The 23015-nt window shown below is 47.0% G+C and overlaps 2 protein-coding genes across 4 annotated transcripts; both read left to right on the top strand.

The window, feature by feature from the left end:
- Positions 1 to 494: 494 nt before the first annotated feature.
- FANCG (FA complementation group G) lies at positions 495 to 6364 on the top strand. Of its 3 annotated transcripts, none has more exons than XR_005064980.1 (15): positions 495 to 767; positions 908 to 1038; positions 1247 to 1337; positions 1715 to 1846; positions 2068 to 2270; positions 2795 to 2930; positions 3068 to 3198; positions 3280 to 3426; positions 3559 to 3710; positions 4082 to 4148; positions 4406 to 4695; positions 4834 to 4880; positions 5077 to 5232; positions 5711 to 5802; positions 5959 to 6051. XR_005064980.1 is itself a non-coding variant. In XM_037035948.1 (15 exons), the coding sequence occupies exons 2-15, from the start codon at positions 943 to 945 to the stop codon at positions 6065 to 6067; spliced, it is 1881 nt and encodes a 626-aa protein (XP_036891843.1). In that variant the 5' UTR covers positions 495 to 767; positions 908 to 942; the 3' UTR covers positions 6068 to 6364. The 3 variants fall into 3 exon arrangements, 2 of the variants coding, with proteins under 2 accessions (XP_036891843.1, XP_036891844.1); XM_037035948.1 differs by having other exon boundaries at positions 5679 to 5802; positions 5959 to 6364; XM_037035949.1 differs by lacking the exons at positions 495 to 767; positions 1247 to 1337 and having other exon boundaries at positions 951 to 1038; positions 5679 to 5802; positions 5959 to 6364.
- A 1443-nt stretch (positions 6365 to 7807) lies between these two features.
- VCP (valosin containing protein) lies at positions 7808 to 22276 on the top strand. The gene is made up of 17 exons (XM_037035721.1): positions 7808 to 8117; positions 11736 to 11847; positions 12031 to 12203; positions 13315 to 13457; positions 13997 to 14127; positions 14590 to 14721; positions 15734 to 15836; positions 16682 to 16815; positions 16895 to 17030; positions 17388 to 17500; positions 17914 to 18078; positions 18170 to 18292; positions 18542 to 18754; positions 18951 to 19259; positions 19546 to 19701; positions 21014 to 21168; positions 21322 to 22276. Exons 1-17 carry the CDS (start codon positions 8101 to 8103, stop codon positions 21425 to 21427), a joined length of 2421 nt encoding a protein of 806 aa, XP_036891616.1. The 5' UTR covers positions 7808 to 8100; the 3' UTR covers positions 21428 to 22276.
- The last annotated feature ends 739 nt before the right edge of the window (positions 22277 to 23015 follow it).

Raw genomic sequence — 23015 nt, 5'->3', positions numbered from 1 at the left:
CATTCATACGATGCCTCTTGCACTTGCCCAGCTGGGGACGTGGCTGCAATTCATGCTGATGTTCTGACGGTTCGAACTGGAGACTTTACGGTTTATAGGCCCGCGCTCAATCCACTGAGCCACACCAGCTAAGGCTATAGCATGCATTTTTAATTTTAATAAGGTTCGACCTGTCCATTTTGAGTTGATTTTATGTGTGGCATACGAATATCCATCTCTCATATCTCTATTTTCTGAAGGGATTGAGCATGTACGTGTGAGCAGCGCAGGCTGCACAAACACAGGGCCGCGCTGCCAACAGTGAGACTGCATGCGGTGAGCGTGATGATGATGCTCTAAGGTGAGCAGAGGAGGGATGGCCGTATCACCGAGTCTTGGCCTTCAGTCAGTTCCTTTGGGAGACACTTTATCCCTGCGGGCTTTTCAAGCGGCCGTCATTGGTACTGCGACTCCCAACATGCATCGCGCGGGTCTGCCCTCCCAGGAGGGGAGGGAAATCCAACAGACCTGGAAGTGTGGCTGGGGAGGGAGAGCTGAGCCACGGGCTCTGGTTTCAATATCGATTCCTCAAGGCCTACAAGCCGAACCGGTGGACCACAGATCCGTAGGAACTCCTTTATTAGGCATACCTCCCTCCTCCTGCCCGTCTCAGCCTTCCTCACTGGTCTGTCCAGACTCATTTGTTTTTCGAGTTTCCCGCGGGCACTATCCCTTGAAGACGACCAACCACAACCGAGTTTTGTCAGCCTGGCCAACCAGAGGCGAGGGTGAGCGAGCCGGCCAGGCTGAGGGGAGAGGGTCCGGTTCTCCGCCAGCGGAGCAGAGGAGGCGCGGTGGGGTGCGGAGGTGCACCGATTCCTCCCAGCTCGCGTGGGTACTGTGGAACAATGGGCTGACCCTTTTGCAGGCCTCTCCAGGTGTTCAGGCCCAGCCTCGGCCACCATGTCCCACCAGACCCCTCTGGGCTCCTCAGTGCCACAAGTCAACTGCCTGGATCTGTGGAGGGCAGAGAATGACCGGCTAGTTCGACAGGCCAAGGTAATGCGGTTGCTTAGACTCTGGTTTTTCAGCCCCAAAATACCAGAAAGAGGGTTTGTTATGGATTTACCCCAGCAAATGGGGGCGGGGAGGCTGAGCTTGACCTCCCCTTAAAGCCAGAAATGACCGGAGAAAGACATCCCTTACCACTGCTGCAAGAGGAGAGGAAAGGATTATTCTCAGTGACACTCCACTCCACATTTGACAGGTGGCTCAGGACTTGGGTCTGTCTCTGAGGCGACAACAGTTGGCTCAAGATGCACTGGAAGGGTTCAGGGGACTCCTCCATAGTCTGCAGGGTAAGTAGGGTCCCCCCAGGATGGTCAGTGCTGCCGCCCCCCCAACATATACACTCTCCACAGCCAGAGACTAGTTCCTCTTCCATTTCTGGAACTGAGGCAATTACTCCGGCCAGGGGCACAGAGAGGACTGGAGTGGATGATCTTTGTACACTCGTCATTATTATATGCACATACACAGCAGCAATAGCATTTGAAGAAGTGGTTTCCAGAATTGTTTAATCTGGAGAACTTTCTGCCCTTTCCAAACTCTGTCCAAAGGGTGCGTTCTTTTTGGAGGCCATTTGGTTGAGGTGGGGTGATCTGTGGTTTGGGACCCTATTCAGGGAATTTTTCATGGGGGGAGCAGCCTTCGAGACCAGCATTTGTCGCTCTAGGGCTCCCTGCAGCTGTTCTTGTTCTCCCCTTGGAATTGACTGTTATCTGCAACTTCACTACTTTGAGGGCGAGCCTGGCCCAGGGTTTCACTGAGGACCAGGCACAGGATATCCAACGTGGCCTAGAGAGAGGTGAGGTCCAGAGATTCTCTTCCATACCCCTGCCAGCCTCAGTCCTTGCGAAGAGGATGGGAGTAACAACATAATCTGTCACCTCCATGAAGGGAGATGCCCTTCTCTGATCCTCCATGTGCTCCTCAGACTAGGAGCATCTTTGTGGTCTTTGTGCTCCTGCATAAAAGGAAAGCCAGAGATGAGGTCCTGTCTCAGCTGTATGTGTGTGTCCACTATAGTGCTGGAAACCCAGAAGCAGCTGGAGCCCAGGCTGGAAGGTGGACTCATGGAGCTGTGGAACTCTGTCCTCCATGTATCCTCCCTTCTGCTGGGGCTGCTCCCTGCCCTTCATCACCTGGCTGGCCTGCAGGCTGCCCTCTGGCTAAGCACTGATCATCTTGGGGACTTGACCTTGCTGCTGCAGACCCTGAACAGCAGCCAGGTAATTTGGGAAGTGACCTGGATCTAAGTAAGGGTATTTTCCTTCCTCTCTCCCCTCCAAGCTGCAGTAGCATCATTATGTGCTGGAAAGTGTGCTGGGTTGGTGGTCATTAGACCTGGGTTCTCTCAGGGAATCTTAGGTGACCTTGCTTTGGTTGGGTCCACATTGGAGGAATTCTCTTTGGTGTGTTTTTAAAATAGCTTAATAATCTTGGATAGGGTTAGGGCGTTAATGACCATGCTGAAGTCACTTCCCAGTCTCAGTCTTTTCATAAGTAACTCAAACATCGTCGTTGCCCTGTGTCTTCATGGATTTATCCTGAGTGAGGAGGTGCACTAGAATATATTATCATTGCCCTAGGTTTGTCTTCTTCCCTTTACCCTTTCCCCACAGCTACCAGTCTTTTAGAAATGAGGGAACAGGAATCAGGAGGACCTTTGAATTCAAGGCGCAGCCAGGGTAGACTGAGACAGGAGAAGAAAGAGTTACAGGCTTAGATCCTCTGATGGTCCTTTTCTCCCCAGAATGAGGCTTCTGGGGATCTGCTGCTCCTTCTAAAAACTTGGAGTCCCCCAGCTAAGGGGTCAGATGACCCACTGACCCTACAGGATGCCCAGGGATTGAGGGATGTCCTTCTGACAGCATCTGCCTTTCGCCAAGGTCAGTTATCAGTCTAACTCATTCCTTCCCCACCACTCCCCATCTTAAGGGACCTCTAGCCTCATGACTTTCCTGTCATGTCTTATTTAACTCATGCCCTGTGGGCCTGTCTAAGCTCACATTCTGTTTGTTCTCAGGCCTCCAGGAGCTGATCACAGGGAGTCTGCCCAGGGCACTGAGCAGCCTGTATGAAGCAGCCTCAGGTCTGTGCCCACGGCCTGTGTTGGTCCAGGTGTACACAGCACTGGGGACCTGTCTCCGAAAGATGGTAAAGACGATGCTAGGGTGGGTTAGAACGGCTTTTTTCTTTGTGAGGGTGGCTGAGGCTTATGTCCTCTCACCCTTCTAGGGCAATCCACAGAGAGCTCTGCTATACTTGGTTACAGCCCTGAAAGGGGAGTCAATCTGTGGCCCCCCACTTCTGGAGGCCTCGAGGCTATATCGGCAACTGGGGAACACAGCGGCAGAGCTGGAGAGTCTGGAACTTCTGGTTGAGGTAAGGAACTGTACCAACTGAAGATATGGGGATTGCTGAGGTGCTTGTGTGGACGAGACTAGTCAAGTATAAGCAGAAGGAAGTATGACTCCCAAAGATTATAGATATACTTTCCTCTTTTGTCCCTTTTAGGCCTTGAATGTCATTCCCAGCTCTGAAGTCCCCCATTTTCTTATTGACGTAGAGTTGCTACTCCCACAACCTGACCCAGCCTCACCCCTTCACTGTGGTACACCAAGCCAGGTCAAATACCTGCTAGCAAGTCGATGCCTACAAATGGGAAGGTAAGGTTCTGTTTTGCTCACGTGAGCTCCTCTTCCCACTTCTGATGCCTCCCTGAGGTGTGACTTTGTTTCTATTCATGTGAGTCAGAGGGATGGATGAGTCAGTAGCAGGACATAGGCCTCCACTCCTCAACCTCCTGCCTTGCCACTGGACCTGAACTGAGAACTCTTCCCCGGACACTAACCTGTATCTTTAAAACTCTGAAGTCTCCTCCAAAACCTGTTCTGTAAGGAGGGTATATTTATACTGAGTTAAGGTTGGAGCTTCAAGACCTACTCTTCAGGGCTCTTGAGCATCCCTTACTTAGCTAAGAGCCCTTTGAGGACCCTGCAAGGGTCTAATGTAAGGCTCATGGGCTATGACTCCTCAGGGCAGAAGACGCTGCAGAGCATTACTTGGACCTGCTGGCCCTGTTGCTGGATGACTCGGAGCCAAAGGTGGGTATATCTTCAAGGTTCTGTGCAGTTGGGATAGGAAAGGGTTGGAGTCTCCTTTGGAGTAGAGCAGGAATGCTGTTCTGTTTTATCTTCTTCCATCTGTCCAGAGTTGGGGGCCAGACCAGGAAGTCTTCCCAGAGCAAGGAATCCAGGGCAGCAAGCAGTGGGTGGTCTCTATATGGTACCAGAGCCTGGTGAAGAGGTTGGGAGTGGAGCCCCGTATTAGTTCAAGACACTGCATTTCTCTCCCACCCCAGTTCTCCCCACCCCCCTGCTCCCCAGGGCCCTGTATGCCTGAGATGTTCTTGGAGGCAGCAGCAGCACTGATCCAGGCAGGCCGAGCTCAGGATGCTTTGACAGTATGTGAGGAGCTACTGAACCGCACGTCATCGCTGCTTCCCAAGATGCCCCAGCTATGGAAAGATGCCAGAAAAGGGACCAAGGAGTCACCATACTGCCCAACCTGGGTCCCTGCCACCCACCTGCTTCTGGGCCAAGCCTGGGTGCAACTAGGGGCCCAAAAAGAAGCAATTAGTGAATTTAGCCGGTGAGCCCTAGAAGCCAACCAGGGCCCCTGGGGAAGTGTGGAGGGATACATTTTTATTGGTGAGCTCCAATCTTACCTATGCACCCCAGAGTTTCTGAGCTTGACTCCTCTTCATCTCTGCTCTATGTCCCACTTTAGGTGCCTTGAGCTGCTCTTCCGAGCCACACCTAAGGACAAAGAACAAGGTGATCTGGACTCTGAATTTTTCTCTTTCCTCCTAGAAGTGGTGGTGGTAGATATCAGTTCCCTTTTTGTGTGTCCTAGCCCACTGGGAAATTTAAGAGAAAGGGACTCTGGACACAAGAAACATAGAGGGGGACTTGGGGTTTTAGTGACTATATGGCTGGGAACACACTTCTTGACCTTGGGGGTGGTCCCCAGGGCCTGCTTCCAACTGTGAGCAGGGGTATACGTCGGATGTGGAACTACAACAGCTTCGGGCAGCTGCCCTGATTAGTCGTGGACTAGAATGGGGAGCCAGTGGCCAGGATACCAAAGCGCTACAGGACTTCCTCCTCGGTGTGCAGGTGAACCCAGGTATGTATACTTGCATGATGTTAGCCATGCACAGGTGCACAAAGATATCCATAGGGGAGGTACTAAGTGATGTTCCTATGTAGGAGGGGTGAATGGGATTGTGCTGTATATACCTAGGGATATACCCAAGTGTGCAAACATACACAAGACATATACAAGTGTGTATGAAGGCCTCTCAGGAGTTCCCCAGTCTTCCCAATGTCCTCAAACACAAAGACAATTATTACGTTGGGAATGTGTTGTGCAGGAGCAGAATTAGCTGAGCCCTTTGTCCTGGGCAGGCAATGCTTAGGTATAGGAATAGTCAGGAATGATCTACTCCTGGTTCAGTGTGTGACTATAGGCAAGGCATTTCCTTGCTTTATGCCTCAGTTTCCCCTTTTATAAAAATGCTTCTTAAGACTGGGTCAAGTTCTAAGACTCTGCACTCTGGGCTGGGGCTACAGGTAATGGAGATGCTTCCTTTCATCTGCTTCAGACCCTGAAGAGGCTGGATCGGAGGGATGAGGCCACTGCTCTTTGGCAGAGGCTGGAGGCCCAAGCTAAGTTGCCACAAGAGAATGCTACATGGTGAGGCTGAGGCCTGCTGGGTTGGGTCTGACGGGCAGTTGGTGTCCTGGAATCGGGGGGCCCACTGGGGAAGGTGGCAGTGAGTGAAAGGGAGGGAAGGCTGTTCAACCTTCTGTCTATCCTTCACTCTTAGACCTCACCCTTCTTGCTTTCCAGGTCTCTCCCCTTGTACCTTGAAACCTGTTTGAGCTGGATTCGTCCTCCTGACCGTGAAGCCCTTCTTGAAGAGTTTCAGACATCTCTGCAGGAGCCTTGTGACCTGTAGCTGCCAAGTTTTAAAGAGTCTGAGCTTGGGCCCCCAGTGGGCCATCTTTCTGTGGGGAGGGCTTTCTGCTTTACCATCTTTGGGGAATGTGGCTGGAGCTGACCATTCCTATATAAGTCTGACTTTGGAGAGATTGGTGGTACTCCTGCAAAATTTTTTGGCCTAGTTGCTGGCATCTGGTTCCAGAGGACCCCCCCCGCCCCTTCCTCCATCGCCACCAATAAGGCATTGACTTTGTTCATGGCACCTTTTTTTCCTGTTTCCCCTTTTCTTGTGTTAAGTAAAATCTCATATCTATCTCTTGTCTGCTTACTACATATACTTGAGTAATAAGTAGACTACTCAAGGGAAGCTCTCAGGTGTCTAATTTAGTTAAGTGCTGGCTGTCTAAGGTGCCCTCTCCCAGCATCATCTACCTTATGACTTGAGGTTTGGGGTAGAAGAAAGGGCTATAGGAATCCTTATTCAGAAAGCAATAGCTTTAGTCCTTCTTGTTGCCTAAAAGCAGAGCCCCAAATTCCAGGATCCTGTGTGAGGTGACAGAATGAGTGGAGGTGGATCTGGAAGGTGGTCTAGGCAGGTCTGTCTTGACAAGGGTGGGTATTTGATTCTTAGAGAGGGAAACAAGCAAATGTGAGTCTCTGAGTGACTTCCCAACCCCTCCTTAATCCTAAATTCTAGAAATAGGAGAATCAACTGCCTCAGTCAAATGTGTCTTTGGAAAAGGATGAAGAGTGAATCCAGTTAGTGTGCTACCAGAGTTGCCTATTAAATATAGTAAGGGCTAGCTGGTATTTTGGGCCCAAGAACGTCAACTCAGCATGCAATTTTCTTGCTGATTTGGGCTCTGTTGAATGTTATGTGTTTTGTGGTATCCTTTTGACCCCTCTCTGGATTTGAGTGCCCTTCCTCCTTAAACCATTAATATTAATAGCCAGTGGTAAGAGAAAGCATGTACCTCCAAGCTCCGAGGAACTGTAAAGTCTTGTCAGATTAGGGTTACCAGGGGGTTCAACAACTAAAGGATAGAAGCAGGTTAAGAGCTGGGTGGCGCGGCCCTGACTGGTGTGGCTCAGTTGGTTGGGTGTCATCCCTCAAAGTGAAAGGATGCTGGTTCGTTTCCGGTTGGGGCACATGCCTGGGTTGTGGGTTCAGTCCCCAGCTGGGGCGCTACAGGAGGTGATTGATGTTTCTCACATCATTGTTTCCTTTTCTCCCTTCCCCTCTCGGTAAAATTAAAAAAACAAAAACTGAGGTGCTAGTCAAAGGATCCCAAAGTAGGTAGGAGGTGGCTTGAACCAGCATTTTGAAGATACAGGAGGGAGGTTAGGGTGAATCCTCAGGTTCTGGAATAAGATAAGAGTGTTTGTTATCACTGCAACAGTACTAGACTAATATAAGGGTCCAATCCATTGTGCCAGTTTTTTTCCCAGCACAAAAAATTCAAGAGCCAATGAACTGGAGCCAAGTGGGAGAGTCCGCCTCCAAGGGATTAAACACTCCTCTCGCCAGTCGATCTGGCCCCATTCCTTTCATTAATTGGTCGATTATCACAATCCATCGAGGAAGCGCTGCGTTGGGGCCAATTGACGTGGCGTTATCAGACGTGTTACATCCCTGAGGCGGGAGCCAGGCCAAAACGAATTTCCTGATTGGCTCTGGTCCGCGAGTTGCTGGGGAGAGGCACTGAGAGGCGGGCGGAAGTCCCTAGGGCAGGCGCTGATTGGCTGAGGTTAGAACACCTCTTCTTCCGATGATTCGGCTCTTCTCGGCTGGGTCTCAGTGAAGCGTCTGCAGCCGTCGTTTGAGTCGTCGCTGTTGCTGCCCACTCGCGGGTCGGGAATCAACGTCTCCTGCCCGCCCACCGCACGGGTGCCGCTGGGAGGAAGTGAGAGGGAGGCTGCCTGTGGGTTTGTCGCTGCTGCTCGCCACCCGCTGGGGAGAGCCGAGACCCAGTCCAGTCGGTCGCCTGCCACCCCTTGCAGCCGTTACTCGCGGGCCGCCACAGCCGCCGGCCGGGAGAGGCGCGCGCCATGGCCTCGGGAGCTGAGTGAGTGCGTGTGTGTGTGCGCGAGCGAGACCCCCCGCCCGCTGTGGGGGCGCGCACCCAGGGGCCCTTGGGCGCTGGGTAGGCCCGGCCGGGTCTGTCAGTGGAAGCGTCTAAGTGGTGGAGACCAAGAAAAAGGGAGACTTTGGAAGGAGAGGGGAGGAAGGGGGCGAAGGAGGGGCCGTGGCCGAGCTCCGCCGGTCTACGCACCCGCGCGCCCCCTAGGCATGGTTTGCGTTGGGCCTGGGTCCGGGCCTGGGCCAGATCGTGCTGTGTCATGCAGGCCCCGGCCGGCCTGATTGGCTCCCTTGGAACGGCCGTCCGGGCCTGGGAGGTCTGCAGGCCCACACTGGCGGCGCGAAGCCCTGGGGCCTCGGAGAAGCCCCTTGCGATTTGGCCTACCACCCACTGAAAGCCTTTGGTTCCCGGAGAGCAGGCCCCAACGCCCTAACTGGGCCCGGTGGGCGTGGACTGTGGGCCACGTGAAGGCCTTCGGAGACCGGAGACGCAGGCAGAGGCCGGAACCTGGGAAGGCCGGGCGGCGAGCTCAGGGAAGCTCACACGGCCCTTTTGGAGCTGGATCCATTGGGTCCGCGGTTAGCATCCTATGCCACCTGAGTCGTGAGGGAGAGTGACCCCTGCTTTTCGCTTCTGACCTTCCTACTTGAGGTCGGTTGTTAGTCATATGAGAAACCTTTAGTCAATTTTCCTTGATGAAATGGGCGAAGGGAGAAAGGCACTTTTTTCATTTCTCTGCTATTTTAGGTGTTTGCTGTGTCGTTCGAATCTAAGTTCCTATTTTCTGGGCCTTCATAGATTTCAGCCCTCGTGGTGTGAAGGCTAGAGTTACCCTAACTCTAACCCACACGAATTTTCCCCCCCCAAGCTGGCTATGGCTATGGTTAAATCAGGGGCGAGGCCTCTACCCCTGAGAAAAGCATCAGATAAAACCTGACTACCTCTTGTCCACTGGGTTAATAATTAAGAGCTTTACATAATGGGAAAAGAGACAATCAACCTCTGAAAACTCTTCTATGCAAATCACCTTCCTGACATAGAGATTTGTTTATTGGGTGTGTTCCTTTTTTTCAAGTTTCTGAATCGAGATGGAGTACCATATTTTGCTGTGTGTAATGTGCACTTTTTTTGCCCAATTTTTTGAGGGAAAAACTAAGGATGCACATTATATATGAGTAGTACATGCAATACCTTGAATCTGTTCTTGTATTTTGTAATTATTTGTTATGTAAAATTTTTTAATGTACCTATATGTTCAAAAGTAAATTCTAAAATTCCTTTATTATACAAAAAACAAGTATCTAAATATAATTAAAATCGAATTGAAAAATTTTCCCCTGAAAGTTTGGGTGCACATTATACAAGGCAAAATAAAGTATCACTCAGTTGCCTATTTAAAAGGAACACTTATTAATACTTAAAATATTCCTTTAGGTTATTCAGACAGTTTTTTGTTTTCAAGACTAAAAATAAAAATCCAAAACTCTTAAAATCTGGCATCATAGATTGTTTCTAACCTCTGTGTCATCCTGATGACTCTTGCCTGAACTCCTTCCAAGTTTCCTGTAGCCCGTTAGGGCTCTGGAAAGGGTCTGATTCACATAAAGGACAATATGAGGTGTCCCCAAAGAGCTTCCAGGACTGCTGTTGGGTCATGATGAGGCTGAATTCTCTTTTTTAGAGGTTCCTTTGATCTCAGTAGGGGATGTGGCATTAAAGGTCTTTATCTTAAGGGAGGAGCATACCACTCATTCCCAGTGCTAGGGGGTCAGGAATGTTAGGCAGATTGGAAGTTTTCTTCGACTGCAGTTTTGGGGTTAAAATACAAACTATGATGGCTAGAGGCATCAGCCATTTTATTTTTCTCCAGCCCTAATCCTACAGATCAAGCAGGAAGATGGGCAGCCTTTGGATACCTTTTGAGGTGTGAGGGAGAATTTATGGGTTTCAGTTGCCCTTAGCTGTCACATTGACCATGATTGCTTTCCAGGGTTGATAAGCCGTGGGAAGCCCTGGGAAGATTTGTCTATGCTGAAGCGTTATGCCCAAAGTGCCACACTTCTGGGTTGGGGGAGCAAGTTTAAGCCTAGGAAACTCCATTCTTGGAAACTAGTTTAAAGGTGATGATTAATCACCTGGGTGAGTGAGTATCAGCAGAAAGTTTACAGTTTTATTAGATGAATGGGATTTGTTTTTGTTTTTTTGTTTTTGTTTGTTTTTTTTGGTGTGTTAGGACCAAAAGATAAAAAATCTCATAACTTTACAGCGGGTATTCTAGAACATAGGTATTTCTTTTTCTTGCAAGTTGTGAAGCTATTTTCTAATAGGAATACTATTTTGTCTTGTTTTGTTAACCGATGTAGCCCTGGATCCCATTATAGTACATAGCATGTTTGTGTGTGTGTGTGTGTGTACACACACACACACACACAGTTGTTGTTGTTGTTAATTTGTTGAATGAAGAAATAATTCATGAAGATCTTTTTTATTCTTTGCTTTCTCCATTGTCTGGCCTTCCTAGGTTAATGCACATGTTTTCCTGAGCCTTACTGAGAGGAGTAATTCTTCAAAGGGAGAGCCCACTGAGTTTAGTTAGTGGAAGGCTGGAGATAAGCTAGGTAAGAAATTAGTGTCAGGTAAATAATCTTAACTTCTAGGAAATAATTGAAACTGGACAGTTTAAACTGAGTTTAGACTCAGGCAGTCTTAATTTGGGTGAGAAGGACTTTGAACAAGTCCATGCAGTTGTATGGCTTTACAGAAACCACCTTTTGAGCTTAAGCCTCTTTCTGAAGGTTCTAGATCTGTTAGTTTTGGTTTTTGTTGTCGTCCCCCCTGCCCCAAATATGATGGTCTTTGTGTTTGTCATTCCTGTGATATATAGAAAGTTCTGACATCAGGTTTAGCCAGTAAAAGAGAGTAGAGCTAATTTTACTTCATTGTCCCCAGCCTTGCTTGATGGGTCTTGGGGTCTCTCTGAGCCCTACGATAAGTTGTCTTGCCAACTTTGTTTTGGCAGGAAGCTGAGCAGAGGAAGGGCTTGTGCTTTGTTCTATAATAATTAATTATAGTGACCATTAATACCACTTTCCAGGCATTGTGTTGAACACTTTGCATTCATTATCTTACTTAGGACAGCAATCCTGAGGTAAGTACTACTATGTCCCCATTTTACAGATTAGAACATCAATTTCCAGGGAGGTTAAATAACTTGTCCAAGATCACAGTTAAGTAATGACAGGGTTAGGATTCAGATCCAGCAGGTCTGATGGCAGAGTGCCTTCTCTTAACCACTGTTCTTTCCTAAGACTAATTTCATTTCTTTAATTGTGCTTAGTTCTTAGTCTCCACTTCTATTTAATCTTTTTAGACCATAGTTTTCTGACTTTTGAACTTCATAACTAGGATAGTAGTGCTCAAAATACCAAGAGCTACTGGAATGGGAATTGTAATATGTGTTAGGTGTTATTCCTTGTGACCTTGGCTGAATTTCCTTCATCTGAACTCTCTGATTTACTGATTCCTTCCTAAGTGTGAGTTTTAGAAATTGGAGTTCCTGGGACTGGAGTATACATTGGGGCTGACTTTACTTTTTCTTTCTAGTTCAAAAGGTGATGACTTATCAACAGCAATTCTTAAACAGAAGAATCGTCCCAATCGGTTAATTGTTGATGAAGCCATCAATGAGGACAACAGTGTGGTGTCCTTGTCCCAGGTAAGTTAGGTCCACAGTCTAATCTTTCCTTATTGCACTTAACCTGAGGGCTTTTCCCAGGTTTCTTTTCTCATTTTTCTTGCAGTGACCACAGATAGATGGGGTTTACTGGGAATCCCAACCTCCGGGGCTGCTGCTTACCCCTGGCCCAGTGACCCAAAGGCCTTAACCTTCTTTCCTCAGCCCAAGATGGATGAGCTCCAGTTGTTCCGAGGTGATACAGTGTTGCTGAAAGGAAAGAAGAGGCGGGAAGCTGTGTGCATTGTGCTTTCTGATGACACATGTTCTGATGAGAAGATTCGAATGAATAGAGTTGTTCGGAATAACCTTCGCGTACGCCTAGGGGATGTTATCAGGTGTGTGTGTGGTTCTTGGCCCCTCAGGGATGGGAGGCCAGAGACAGTCTGCTTTATAGGCAAGACCCTATGAAGGCCTTGGCAGCTGCAGATATCAGAAGCCTCCTAACCATGGGAAGACTTATGTATCAGGGTTGTCTTTAGGTTTTGTTTGTGCTTTCCTGGGACTTTAAAATCTGCTTCTTCATGACCTTTGGGACAAATTGGCATTTCTGTGACTTTATTGATGCCTTTCTTCTTCCCCCCTGCCCCCACAAGAGGTGTAACAAGTGCACCCTAGACTCTGGTTTAGGATGCTCTTTGAGGGTGTGTATCTGCTAAATAACCTCACTGCTGTGTTGGATTAATGATTTGTGTTGGGGCTGGAATGAGGTGGGAGTGTGGGTAAGGAAGGTGGGCTCCTAGCAGGTCTTTTTAAGGATCTAAATTAATCTAGGAGAGAGTCACAGTTTGAGCCAGACCCAGGATAGTTGCAGTCTGAGCGATTTTGGATTTAACTTTAATCAAGAGGCTTTCCCATCTTGGAGTCATCTCTAGCTATTGCTACCCAGCCACCTGGCCAGGAATACCTTGGGCTTCTGATTGTTCTTTATAGATTGTAGGTTTTGTATAGCCTTCTAGGTGGTGCTTAGTCACTTTTCTCAGGGTGCTCTGACCACCTGGCTGAGGTCATTTTTTTTATTTCTATTTCTCTGACCCTTAACACTTAACAGACAAAGACCTCCCTTTGTAATATTGGGTCACCAATATTAGCCAGAATGGGTCATCCTTGGATATCTCTCACTGAAGACCCTTATGTAATCTTCTTTGTAGGGGTTCCGGGTGTGTGAGTCTTCCTTTTGGTTCACTGATTGGGAGTGTGCAGCCCCAGAAGCTTCTTCTAATGGCTTCTACTAACCCTCCCTGAGTTGACCTGTCTTAGTTCTCTTAGTTCTGCTTGGCTGTTCCTTTGTCCTGACTCCTACTCTATCCTCCTGCCTTTCTTCACCTAAAGCCATCCCTGCCTTTTCTCTTCCACTTGCCATCAGCTTTCTGTGCCAGGCCCTTTCGGACACCCAGTGCTTGGGGCTGCAGTGTGGTTGGTAATCTGGCATCTGCTTGTCATTCTCAGCATCCAACCGTGCCCTGATGTGAAGTATGGCAAACGCATCCATGTGCTACCTATCGATGACACAGTGGAAGGCATCACTGGCAATCTTTTTGAGGTATACCTTAAGCCATACTTCTTGGAAGCTTATCGACCCATCCGGAAAGGTGAGAGAGAGATAATTCTAAGGACTGGCCTTTGGATGTTTGTTTATAGGGATACTTGGGGGTGAACTTTGAAATGTCTATCTCATATATATACATACATGTCTACTCTCTCCTTCCCCTTGACCCCTCCCACGCCCTCCTTACTCTATTTTCATTCCCTGCTCCAGGAGAATAAGCTATCTTTTCTTAAACCCCTGAAGGAGGAAGCGGGCCATTTTGGCTGTGTCACAGTCCAAAGTGTATTTCATATTCAGAACAGCTCTACTGTTAGTGGTGGTTGTAAAAGCGGGGTTGCCTGTACCTCAGAAGTCAAAACCTATGGACTTCTGGCACATCAGGTTGTTCACTGTTCTCTTGAGAGCCAGAGGGACCTTTTACAGGTTAGCTTTCTGCTCTTGACTGATGCTTAACTGGATTCTGGGGGTGAGTAGGGGAAAAGGCAATATCTAGTAAACTTGTACTGTAGACCCTAGGTTCTGATGCATGATTACTCTTGTAGTTGACACCTCTAATGGCCCTTCTGCTGATTGCTGTCATAGGAGATATTTTCCTTGTCCGGGGCGGAATGCGTGCTGTGGAGTTCAAAGTAGTGGAAACAGATCCCAGCCCTTACTGCATTGTTGCTCCAGACACAGTGATCCACTGTGAAGGGGAACCTATCAAACGAGAGGTGAGTTCTCTCTCTGATCTCAATACTTGACTACATGTTACTCAGTAGTACAGTCAATAATGTGGAGCTGTCAAGATGGTGTGCTCTTTGGAACTAAGTTTCTTTTAAGTATCTAATACCATTAATTTTTAAAATGTAGATTGAACCAAAAGGATCTAAGTGGTTGGACTGACTTTTGGAGAGGTGATGCTGATGATGAGGCTGTAATGCCCCTTTACCAGAATTTCCAGCTTCAGGTCTTAGGGGACCCCTTCCCAGTAAGACTAAGGACAGTGTGAGAGGAAAAGCTATGCTAGCCATCTGGCCTTGGGACTTTGAATTGTTCTTTGAGGCATGGTCCCCTTGAAGGAGAGACTCCTAATACAGCAGATTTTTCCACACCAGATTGTGGAAGGATTTGAAGAAACTCGTCTTTGGCTAATACTAGTATTCCTGCCTTCTCCTTCTCTTCTCCATACTCAGGATGAGGAAGAGTCCTTGAATGAAGTAGGCTATGATGATATTGGTGGCTGCAGGAAACAGCTAGCTCAGATAAAAGAGATGGTGGAGTTGCCCCTGAGACATCCTGCCCTATTTAAGGCAATCGGTGTGAAGGTAAGCACCTTTGGGCTCTGTGGAATATAGTCTAGCGTGGTGATTAACTAACAACTACTTCGTGTCTGATCCTGGGACCTGTTTTCATATATGTTTCATTTTTTTTTGAGTTTATAGAGGGCTTTAAGTTTATTGAAAGCTACTGCTGGTCTAGAACAGAATGGGCCATTGAAGTTCTCTGTTGCATTTATATGCATTTTATTAATAACCCTTGAAAAATTTAAAGCCATTCTTATGGACTCTATAAAAACAAGTCTCATCATGGTTTGCCAGCCTGTCTAGAAGAGTGCTGCCCAATAGAAGTAGAAATTAAGGGAGTTTGCATAGTTAAGGGTCCTGAGTCTAAAACATTTGAGAACTGCTGGTCTAGAATATAACTTCCCAGCCTTTTTCATGTCATGGGACACAGTGAAGATGAAATTATTGCCCTCCCCCTAGTATGCACCATATAAATAACTGTCTTCTGTGTGGGCATATCCCATGTGCTGCCTGTGGAAGCCCACAGAAAAGAGAGCTTCAAAGAGGAAAACTTGTCGTTGGTGGTAAGGAAAAGCATTCTAATATGATAATAAATCCTGAAGAGTTGTGATTGCTGAAGTGAATGAATCTCTAGCAACACTCTCTTAAAATGACTAAGCTGGTCCTTGGCACTTGGTCTGTCTAAAGTCAGGCTTTTGGCCTAATAGCCTCTTGCTTTTCCCTAATGCCAGGATCTTCAGACTCACACTAGTTCCTTAGGGTGGTTTCTCTGCCCTCAGTCTCCTATGTAAATTATAATCATAAATGTCAGCCTTCTGGCAGTATTTTCGCTACTGAAAAGAGTAGTGGGTGTGGCCTGAAGTAAACTATCTTCCTAACAACTACAGCGGAGGGCTCATTCTTCCTAGTGTCAGGGTTGAGCTATGATTCTCACCCTTTCTAGATAGAGCCCTACTCAAGCGATTTTAGGGAGGTTGGGGTTGAGAGAAGGTGTGAGTCTGAACCTAATCATTCACTCTGTCCTGGTCCTCAGCCTCCTCGAGGAATCCTGCTGTATGGACCTCCTGGGACTGGGAAGACCCTGATTGCTCGAGCTGTGGCAAATGAGACTGGAGCCTTCTTCTTTTTGATCAATGGTAGGAGACTTAGCTCACCTTGTGTTTGGCTGGACCCAGTTCTGAACTGAGTGTGACCCAGTCTCAGCTGGATAAATCATGGACACGTCATTTGCAGGCATGCCTTGTGTACAGCATCTTTTTCCCCCGTGGGATACATTATAGATAAATAAGTAACAAGGGGAAGATATTCTACTCTTGTGTCCCCAATGTATCCCCTCTTTGAGAAAGATTATAAACAGACTGAAAACATTTAGGGGGAGTAAGTTAGGACAGAAAACCAAAAAGTCTACGCTTATTTATTGTAGAGGGTTTGAGGGATGGTCAGCTGGCTGTTTAAGAATGATTTTTAGCCCTGCCTGGTGTGGGTCAGTGAATTGAGTGCCAGCCTATGAATCAGAGGATTGCATATCCTTGGGTTGCAGGCCAGGTCCCCAGTAGGAGATGTGTGACAGGCAGCCACACATTAATATTTCTCTTCCTCTCTTTCTCCCTTTCCCTCTCTAAAAATAAATAAGTATTTTTAAAAAGAAGCTATATAGACTTGAAAAAGAATATTTAGCTGTTAGAGATCCAACTGGTATGCTGCTTCTCTCACTATGGCCAGAGGTCCCAGAGCCTCTTCTCTCATCCTTATACTTTTTGCTCAACTATGAGATAAACACTGAGTCCCTTGGCTTCTCTCCAGCCTGGTCTGGTGGCTCTTGGGATAGTGGCTAATAGAGGTTGTGAAAAGGTATGCAGAGGTTACCTTCCTTCTTCTCACCTAGGACTTGTCTCTGAGCTGGGCAAACAAAATACCTGATTACTTTTAGGAATGAGGAAGGATGTAGTTTTGTCATTGCCTCTATTCTGTATCTTTTCAGGTCCCGAGATCATGAGCAAGTTGGCTGGCGAGTCTGAGAGCAACCTTCGTAAAGCCTTTGAGGAGGCTGAGAAGAATGCTCCTGCTATCATCTTCATTGATGAGCTGGATGCTATTGCTCCCAAAAGAGAGAAAGTAGGACCTTAACCCAAGGGATTAGTGGGGGGTTGAAAGGTCCTGACTTCACTTCTGACCAGATGTCCTGTCCTGACAGACCCATGGGGAGGTGGAACGGCGTATTGTATCACAGTTGTTGACCCTTATGGATGGCCTAAAGCAGAGAGCACATGTGATTGTCATGGCAGCAACCAACAGACCCAACAGCATTGACCCAGCCCTACGGCGATTTGGTAAGGATCCCACATTTCTTTATACCCTGTCCTTGCTCATAGGGAGATTATAACACTGCTGGGTTTAATGTTTTTCATCCCACACCTGTCCTTTAGCTAAATCATCTAATCCTGTGCATTTCATGAAGTTTTTTTTGTAGTGATAGGGCCTAGGGGTCCTTTCCCTTTTCCCTAGGGGTCAGGTCTTGTCTAGGGTGATCAGCCCCTGAGACTGAGGGATTTCCCATGACATGGAACTTTGAGCGCTAACATCAAAACAGTCCTGGGCAGACTGTGATGGTTAGTCACGTTAGGCTTATCCCTTCTTCCCTCTGGACTAGAAATGAACCTTTTCTGTGTTCACACACTATTTCATAGGTCGCTTTGACAGGGAGGTAGATATTGGAATCCCTGATGCTACAGGACGCTTGGAAATTCTTCAGATCCATACCAAGAACATGAAGCTGGCAGATGATGTGGACCTGGAACAGGTGGAGTAGTAGTGATGAAGGCTGGTCAGGGGTTTTAGAGTATCTATTCCCAGGCAGTTGAAGGGAGCTGGCTAGGAATATAAACTTAAGATGGGAGGAGACTGATTTTGATTCCAGGGCAGGGAAAAATAAATGATTTGAGATTGAAGCCAGGAAACTAGAGTTGGCATGTTTCTTGGTTGACACTATATTAAACTAAACTAGAATTTTAGAAGGAGCTTTATTTCCAGGCCACCAGACCAGGCTTGAAAACATAAAATCTAGCAAGTAAAAGAACTGCTAGTATTTATTCAGGCAAGTGGGAGGACCCAGAGATAGAAGTTGGGGAAAGGGGCCAGGATTCTATTGTCTTTGACCTCTTAAGGCAGCTGGGTTTTAGAGACAAGATAGTAAAGTAGATCATCTCTCTGCAGGTAGCGAATGAGACTCATGGGCATGTGGGCGCTGACTTAGCAGCCTTGTGTTCAGAGGCCGCTCTGCAAGCCATCCGCAAGAAGATGGACCTTATTGACCTAGAAGATGAAACCATTGATGCTGAGGTCATGAATTCCCTGGCAGTTACTATGGATGACTTCCGGGTAAGGACTGTGCTCCCACTTAAGGTCCATACATATGCACTTTGATGCCTTCCCTGGCAATTCTCATCCCACGTTGTTCTTCCCTTTACAGTGGGCCCTGAGCCAGAGCAACCCATCAGCACTGCGGGAAACTGTGGTGGAGGTGCCACAGGTAACCTGGGAGGACATTGGGGGCCTAGAAGATGTCAAGCGTGAACTTCAGGAACTGGTCCAGGTAGGGTACCTTGGTTCAGGGTGAGTCACTGCTTCAGTGCTTTGTAATTGAGCTGGTTAGTCTTGGGGCGTTGGTACATTCATTGCAAGAATTGTGAGAGAATAATTCAGGATCCTGCTATTCTCGTGTTCGAGGCACCAAAGAAGCCTGGATCTTTCACCATGGGGTTGGGGGGCAGGCAGGCTTCTGTTTGGTTAGGTTTCTTTAACTGTATGGGGTATCCCTGAACCCTCTTTCTTTTTCTTCAAGTATCCTGTGGAGCACCCAGACAAATTCCTCAAGTTTGGTATGACACCCTCCAAGGGAGTACTGTTTTATGGACCTCCTGGCTGTGGGAAAACCTTGCTGGCTAAAGCCATTGCTAATGAATGCCAGGCCAACTTCATCTCCATCAAGGGTCCTGAGCTGCTCACCATGTGGTTTGGGGAGTCTGAAGCCAATGTCAGAGAAATCTTTGACAAGGTGAGTTAAAACAGCTGGGCTGTCTATTCACTTGCTTGTAGGCAAGGTAGAGATAGAAGCTGTTTCTTTGGGAGAGTTAAAAACATATCATCTGGAAGCTCAGTTGGGGTAGTGAACGTCACTTTTATTTTCCTTCTCAAGTAGGCCTGAGATACCCAATTGTACTAATGCTTGGGTCCATCTGTCCCTCCCACAGGCCCGCCAAGCTGCCCCCTGTGTACTGTTCTTTGATGAGCTGGATTCTATTGCCAAGGCCCGAGGTGGTAACATTGGAGATGGTGGTGGGGCTGCTGACCGAGTTATCAATCAGATCCTGACAGAAATGGATGGCATGTCCACAAAAAAGAATGTGTTTATTATTGGCGCTACCAACCGGCCTGATATCATTGATCCTGCCATTCTGCGACCTGGCCGCCTTGATCAACTCATCTACATCCCACTTCCTGACGAGAAGTCCCGTGTTGCCATCCTCAAGGCCAACCTGCGCAAGTCCCCAGTTGCCAAGGCAGGTGCAAGGTCACGGGCTATGGGGATTTCTGTGAGTCCTCAGACCAGTGTAGAGTTCTGTTTGGTCCCCAGACAAGATTTCACTGGGGATTAGGGTTGTAAACAGAAGATGGGAGGTTTGAGGACAATCCTTGAGGACAGTTGTATTAGGACAGTCTAGAATGGGGACTAAAACAGTGGTGAAAGATGGGACAAATTGGAATTGGGAGTACTTAAGTGGCTCAGAGATTGTGTTTATGTATTGTGGAAGGAGAGGCTAAATGCTGAGATAATCTAACTTTCAGGATGTGGATTTGGAGTTCCTGGCTAAGATGACTAATGGCTTCTCTGGAGCTGACCTGACTGAGATTTGCCAACGAGCCTGTAAACTGGCCATTCGTGAATCTATTGAGAGTGAGATTAGGCGAGACCGTGAGAGGCAGACCAACCCATCAGCCATGGTGAGTTTGCATCCATTCCTCCAGTGTGCAAGTTGTTGGGAGCAAGGGGACAGTCTCCACCATGCCCTAGAAGAATATAAGGTTTTGGTAAAATCATTTCACCAAGGTATTTAGTGGGGCATCAAAGAGAAAGAAGCAACTGAGGGTACCACCTTTGGTTTAGAGTTATAAAGGCCAAGAAGAGATGGGCAGGCTGTATGTTCAGTATGAAATAAGCTCCATGAGGGAAATCAAAGTAGCACAGTTGAGAACCTGGAATCCATGGGCCTATCTATAAGGATGGTCCCATGGGACTCCTGAGATTAAATGCAAATTTTGATGTGTGAGTGAAAGTTCCATAAAGATGGGCATTCCCTGTCAATCTTGTTTGTTTCCCACTGTGTCGTGGCACCATGTTGGATGGATGGATGAATGGATGGCTTTCTCTCCTTTTTGGAGGGGGGGGGTCTGTGACATCCCTCCTGTTTCCCACAAAAGCTTAAAAACTACTGATAAACTTATCCTAGGGAGCAATCTCATAAGTCACAGCAGGAGTGGCTTCTGAATGGAAATGATAGGGTTTAAGCTGGGCTATTGAAGGAAGAGTATAATTTGGATAAAGAAAACAAGCAGCCCGAATGACCTGCTGTGAAAAGTAGGGTTACAGAAATTGATAAAACCTGGGTATATTTAAGAGGGCATGTGTTATGGAAAGTGAGGCCATGACCTGGCCAGGTAGCTCAGTTTGTCAGAGCATCCTCCTGAAATGCCAGGGTTGTGGGTTCAATTCGTGGTCAGGGTACCTACAAGAATCAACCAATGAATGCATAAATAAGTGGAACAACAAATCGATGTTTCTCTCTAAAATCAAAATTTTAAAAAGTGAGGCCACTAGGTAAAGTGTAATTAATTTAGATGTGGTAAACACTTGTCATTGATATTTTCATTTTAAAATTTAGGTTTACTGAAGCTTAATTTATACATAATAAAAATCCATTCTTTTTAGGTGTACTGTTTATATAAGTTCTATAACTACTACCACAGTAGAGAGACAGAAATTTCTGTCTTCCCCAAAGTTTTCTTTGGCCACTTCAGTCAATTTATTTATTTTTTTTACCATCCTAAACTCCTGACAGCCTTGATGTGATTTTTTTCCATACAGTTTTGCATTTTCCAGAATGCACTGACAGGTTTTTAAGCAGGTCAGTGACTTAGGTTGTATTAGAGAAAGGGAGACCAATTGCTACTGTAATAATGAGGATCGGAAAGGCCATGGAAGAAATCCAGGCTGGGCTTAACTATCCCTGGTGGTTTGTGTTTATCAATCCTACAGGAGGTAGAAGAGGATGATCCAGTGCCCGAAATCCGCCGAGATCACTTTGAGGAAGCCATGCGTTTCGCTCGCCGTTCTGTCAGTGACAATGACATTCGAAAATATGAAATGTTTGCTCAGACTCTTCAGCAGAGTCGGGGCTTTGGCAGTTTCAGGTAACTAGGCTACAGTAGGGAATGCTTAAATTGTCTTGGGAAACTATACAGCCAAGGCAGTGGGAGTCCTAAGGAGGCTAGTGGGGTAGTTGTGAAAATCCTATATAGGCCCTGTCCTAACCCTATTTTATGTTCTGTTTCTTGTGCACACAGATTCCCTTCAGGAAATCAGGGTGGAGCTGGCCCCAGTCAGGGCAGTGGAGGCGGCACAGGTGGCAGTGTATACACAGAAGACAATGATGATGACCTGTATGGCTAAGTGGTGATGGCCAGTGTGCTGCGAGCTGGCCTGGCTGGACCTTGTTCCCTGAGGGTGGGGGCGCTTGCCCAGGAGGGACCAGGGGTGCGCCCACGGCCTTCTCCATTTCTCAGTCTGAACAGGTCGGCTACACTCAGACTCTGGACAGGGGGTTTCTGTTGAAAACAAAACAAAATCGATAAAAATAAAGATTTTCATTTGGGAGGTGGAGAGTGAAATTACCAACAGGGAATTGGACCTTGGGCCTATGTCGTTTCTGTTGTTGGGGGCAGTGCAGGGATCCTGTGTGGGTGTGAACCACGGCACTACCAACACTCCCCACAGTAAAGCATCTGCACTTCACTCAATGATTCTCAAGCCCTCCCTTCTTCCCCCTACCCAACCAGGCTAGGAGGGCGAAGGGCCACAGTTGCTGGGTGTTTATATAGAGAGTAGGTTGATCTTATTTTACATGCTTTTGAGTTATTGTTGGAAAACTAATCATAAGGAGTTTCTAAACCAAAAATGACATGTTGTAAAAGAACAATAAACGTTGGATCAAAATGGAGCTGGAGTCCTGGCCCCTGTGCCTGTTTCTTTTTCTGGGAAGGGCCTTGGACTACCCCTACTGCCAGAGCATTCTTCCAAATGTGAATCCTGTAAGATTGCTCTCCTCCCCTCCTAATTAACATCGGTGTGGTACCACTGCCAAGCCCCATGTCTGCAGTATCACTGATGGGACTGTGGTAGTTAGGGGATAGCCTGAAGGAGTTCTAGATGTGAAATGTGGCATCCTTTACCTGCATTTGATGTGGATGGTAAGGCTAGGACTGCAGTCTCCTTTTCCTGACCTGTTTGCAGATAGATGTTCTTTTGGTGCATCAAAAAATTCCAAACAATGTTCTGGTTGAAGATCACTTACAATTGTGTCCACCTTTACGTAATTTGTTATTATTAAAAAAATTGCTTATTCTAGTATTAGGCGTGTTTTTTCCCCTAAATTAAACATTCCCCTCCTTGCTCTGTTTTTCAGATGACTGCTTGTATAGTTTTGTCCAGCTATAGAGTATCCTCTGCTATTTATAAAATATATCTTATTGATTATGCTATTACCACTTGTCCCAATTTTTCCCTCCTTGCCCTTCTCTACCTGGTAACCCCTTCCCTCCAGCAGTCCCCCCCTCTTTAGTTCATGTCCAGGGGTCATGCATGTAAGTTCTTTGGTTTCTTCATTTCCTATATTATTAACGCCTGCCTATGTATTTTGTACCTACTAATTATTTATGCTGTGTAATCCCTGCACCTTTTTCCCCATTCTCCCTCTTCCCCCTCCCTGCTGATAACCCTCCAAATGATCTCTATATCTATGGTTCTGTTCCTGTTCTCTTTGCTTGTTTTTTTTAGATTTCAGTTGTTGATTGTTGTGAATTTGTTGCCATTTTAATGTTCAGTTTGGGTCTTTTTCTTAAATAAGTCCCTTTAACATTTCATTGAATAATGACTCGGTGGTGATGTATTCTTTTAGCTTTACCTTGTCAGGGAAGCACTTTAATTTGCCCTTCCACTCTAAATTTTAGTTTTGCTGGATAGAGTAATCTAGGCTGTAAGT

The sequence above is a fragment of the Sturnira hondurensis genome, unplaced genomic scaffold, assembly GCF_014824575.4.
Source record: "Sturnira hondurensis isolate 20B ecotype Veracruz unplaced genomic scaffold, ASM1482457v3 Scaffold0022566, whole genome shotgun sequence".
Classification (NCBI taxonomy): domain Eukaryota; kingdom Metazoa; phylum Chordata; class Mammalia; order Chiroptera; family Phyllostomidae; genus Sturnira; species Sturnira hondurensis.
The sequence above is the reverse complement of the archived record's forward strand: the minus strand, read 5'-3'. Positions and strand labels throughout refer to the sequence as shown.

What these genes read in the sequence shown, in the direction of transcription:
- FANCG (XM_037035948.1), top strand. Translation starts at nt 943, where the DNA reads ATGTCCCACCAGACCCCTCTGGGCTCCTCAGTGCCACAAGTCAACTGC. An exon ending in AGACCCTGAACAGCAGCCAG is followed by an intron (nt 2,271 to 2,794) that starts GTAATTTGGGAA and finishes TTTTCTCCCCAG; the next exon opens with AATGAGGCTTCTGGGGATCT. An exon ending in AGCATCTGCCTTTCGCCAAG is followed by an intron (nt 2,931 to 3,067) that starts GTCAGTTATCAG and finishes GTTTGTTCTCAG; the next exon opens with GCCTCCAGGAGCTGATCACA.
- VCP (XM_037035721.1), top strand. An exon ending in TTAAGGCAATCGGTGTGAAG is followed by an intron (nt 14,722 to 15,733) that starts GTAAGCACCTTT and finishes CCTGGTCCTCAG; the next exon opens with CCTCCTCGAGGAATCCTGCT. An exon ending in GCAAGTCCCCAGTTGCCAAG is followed by an intron (nt 19,260 to 19,545) that starts GCAGGTGCAAGG and finishes TCTAACTTTCAG; the next exon opens with GATGTGGATTTGGAGTTCCT.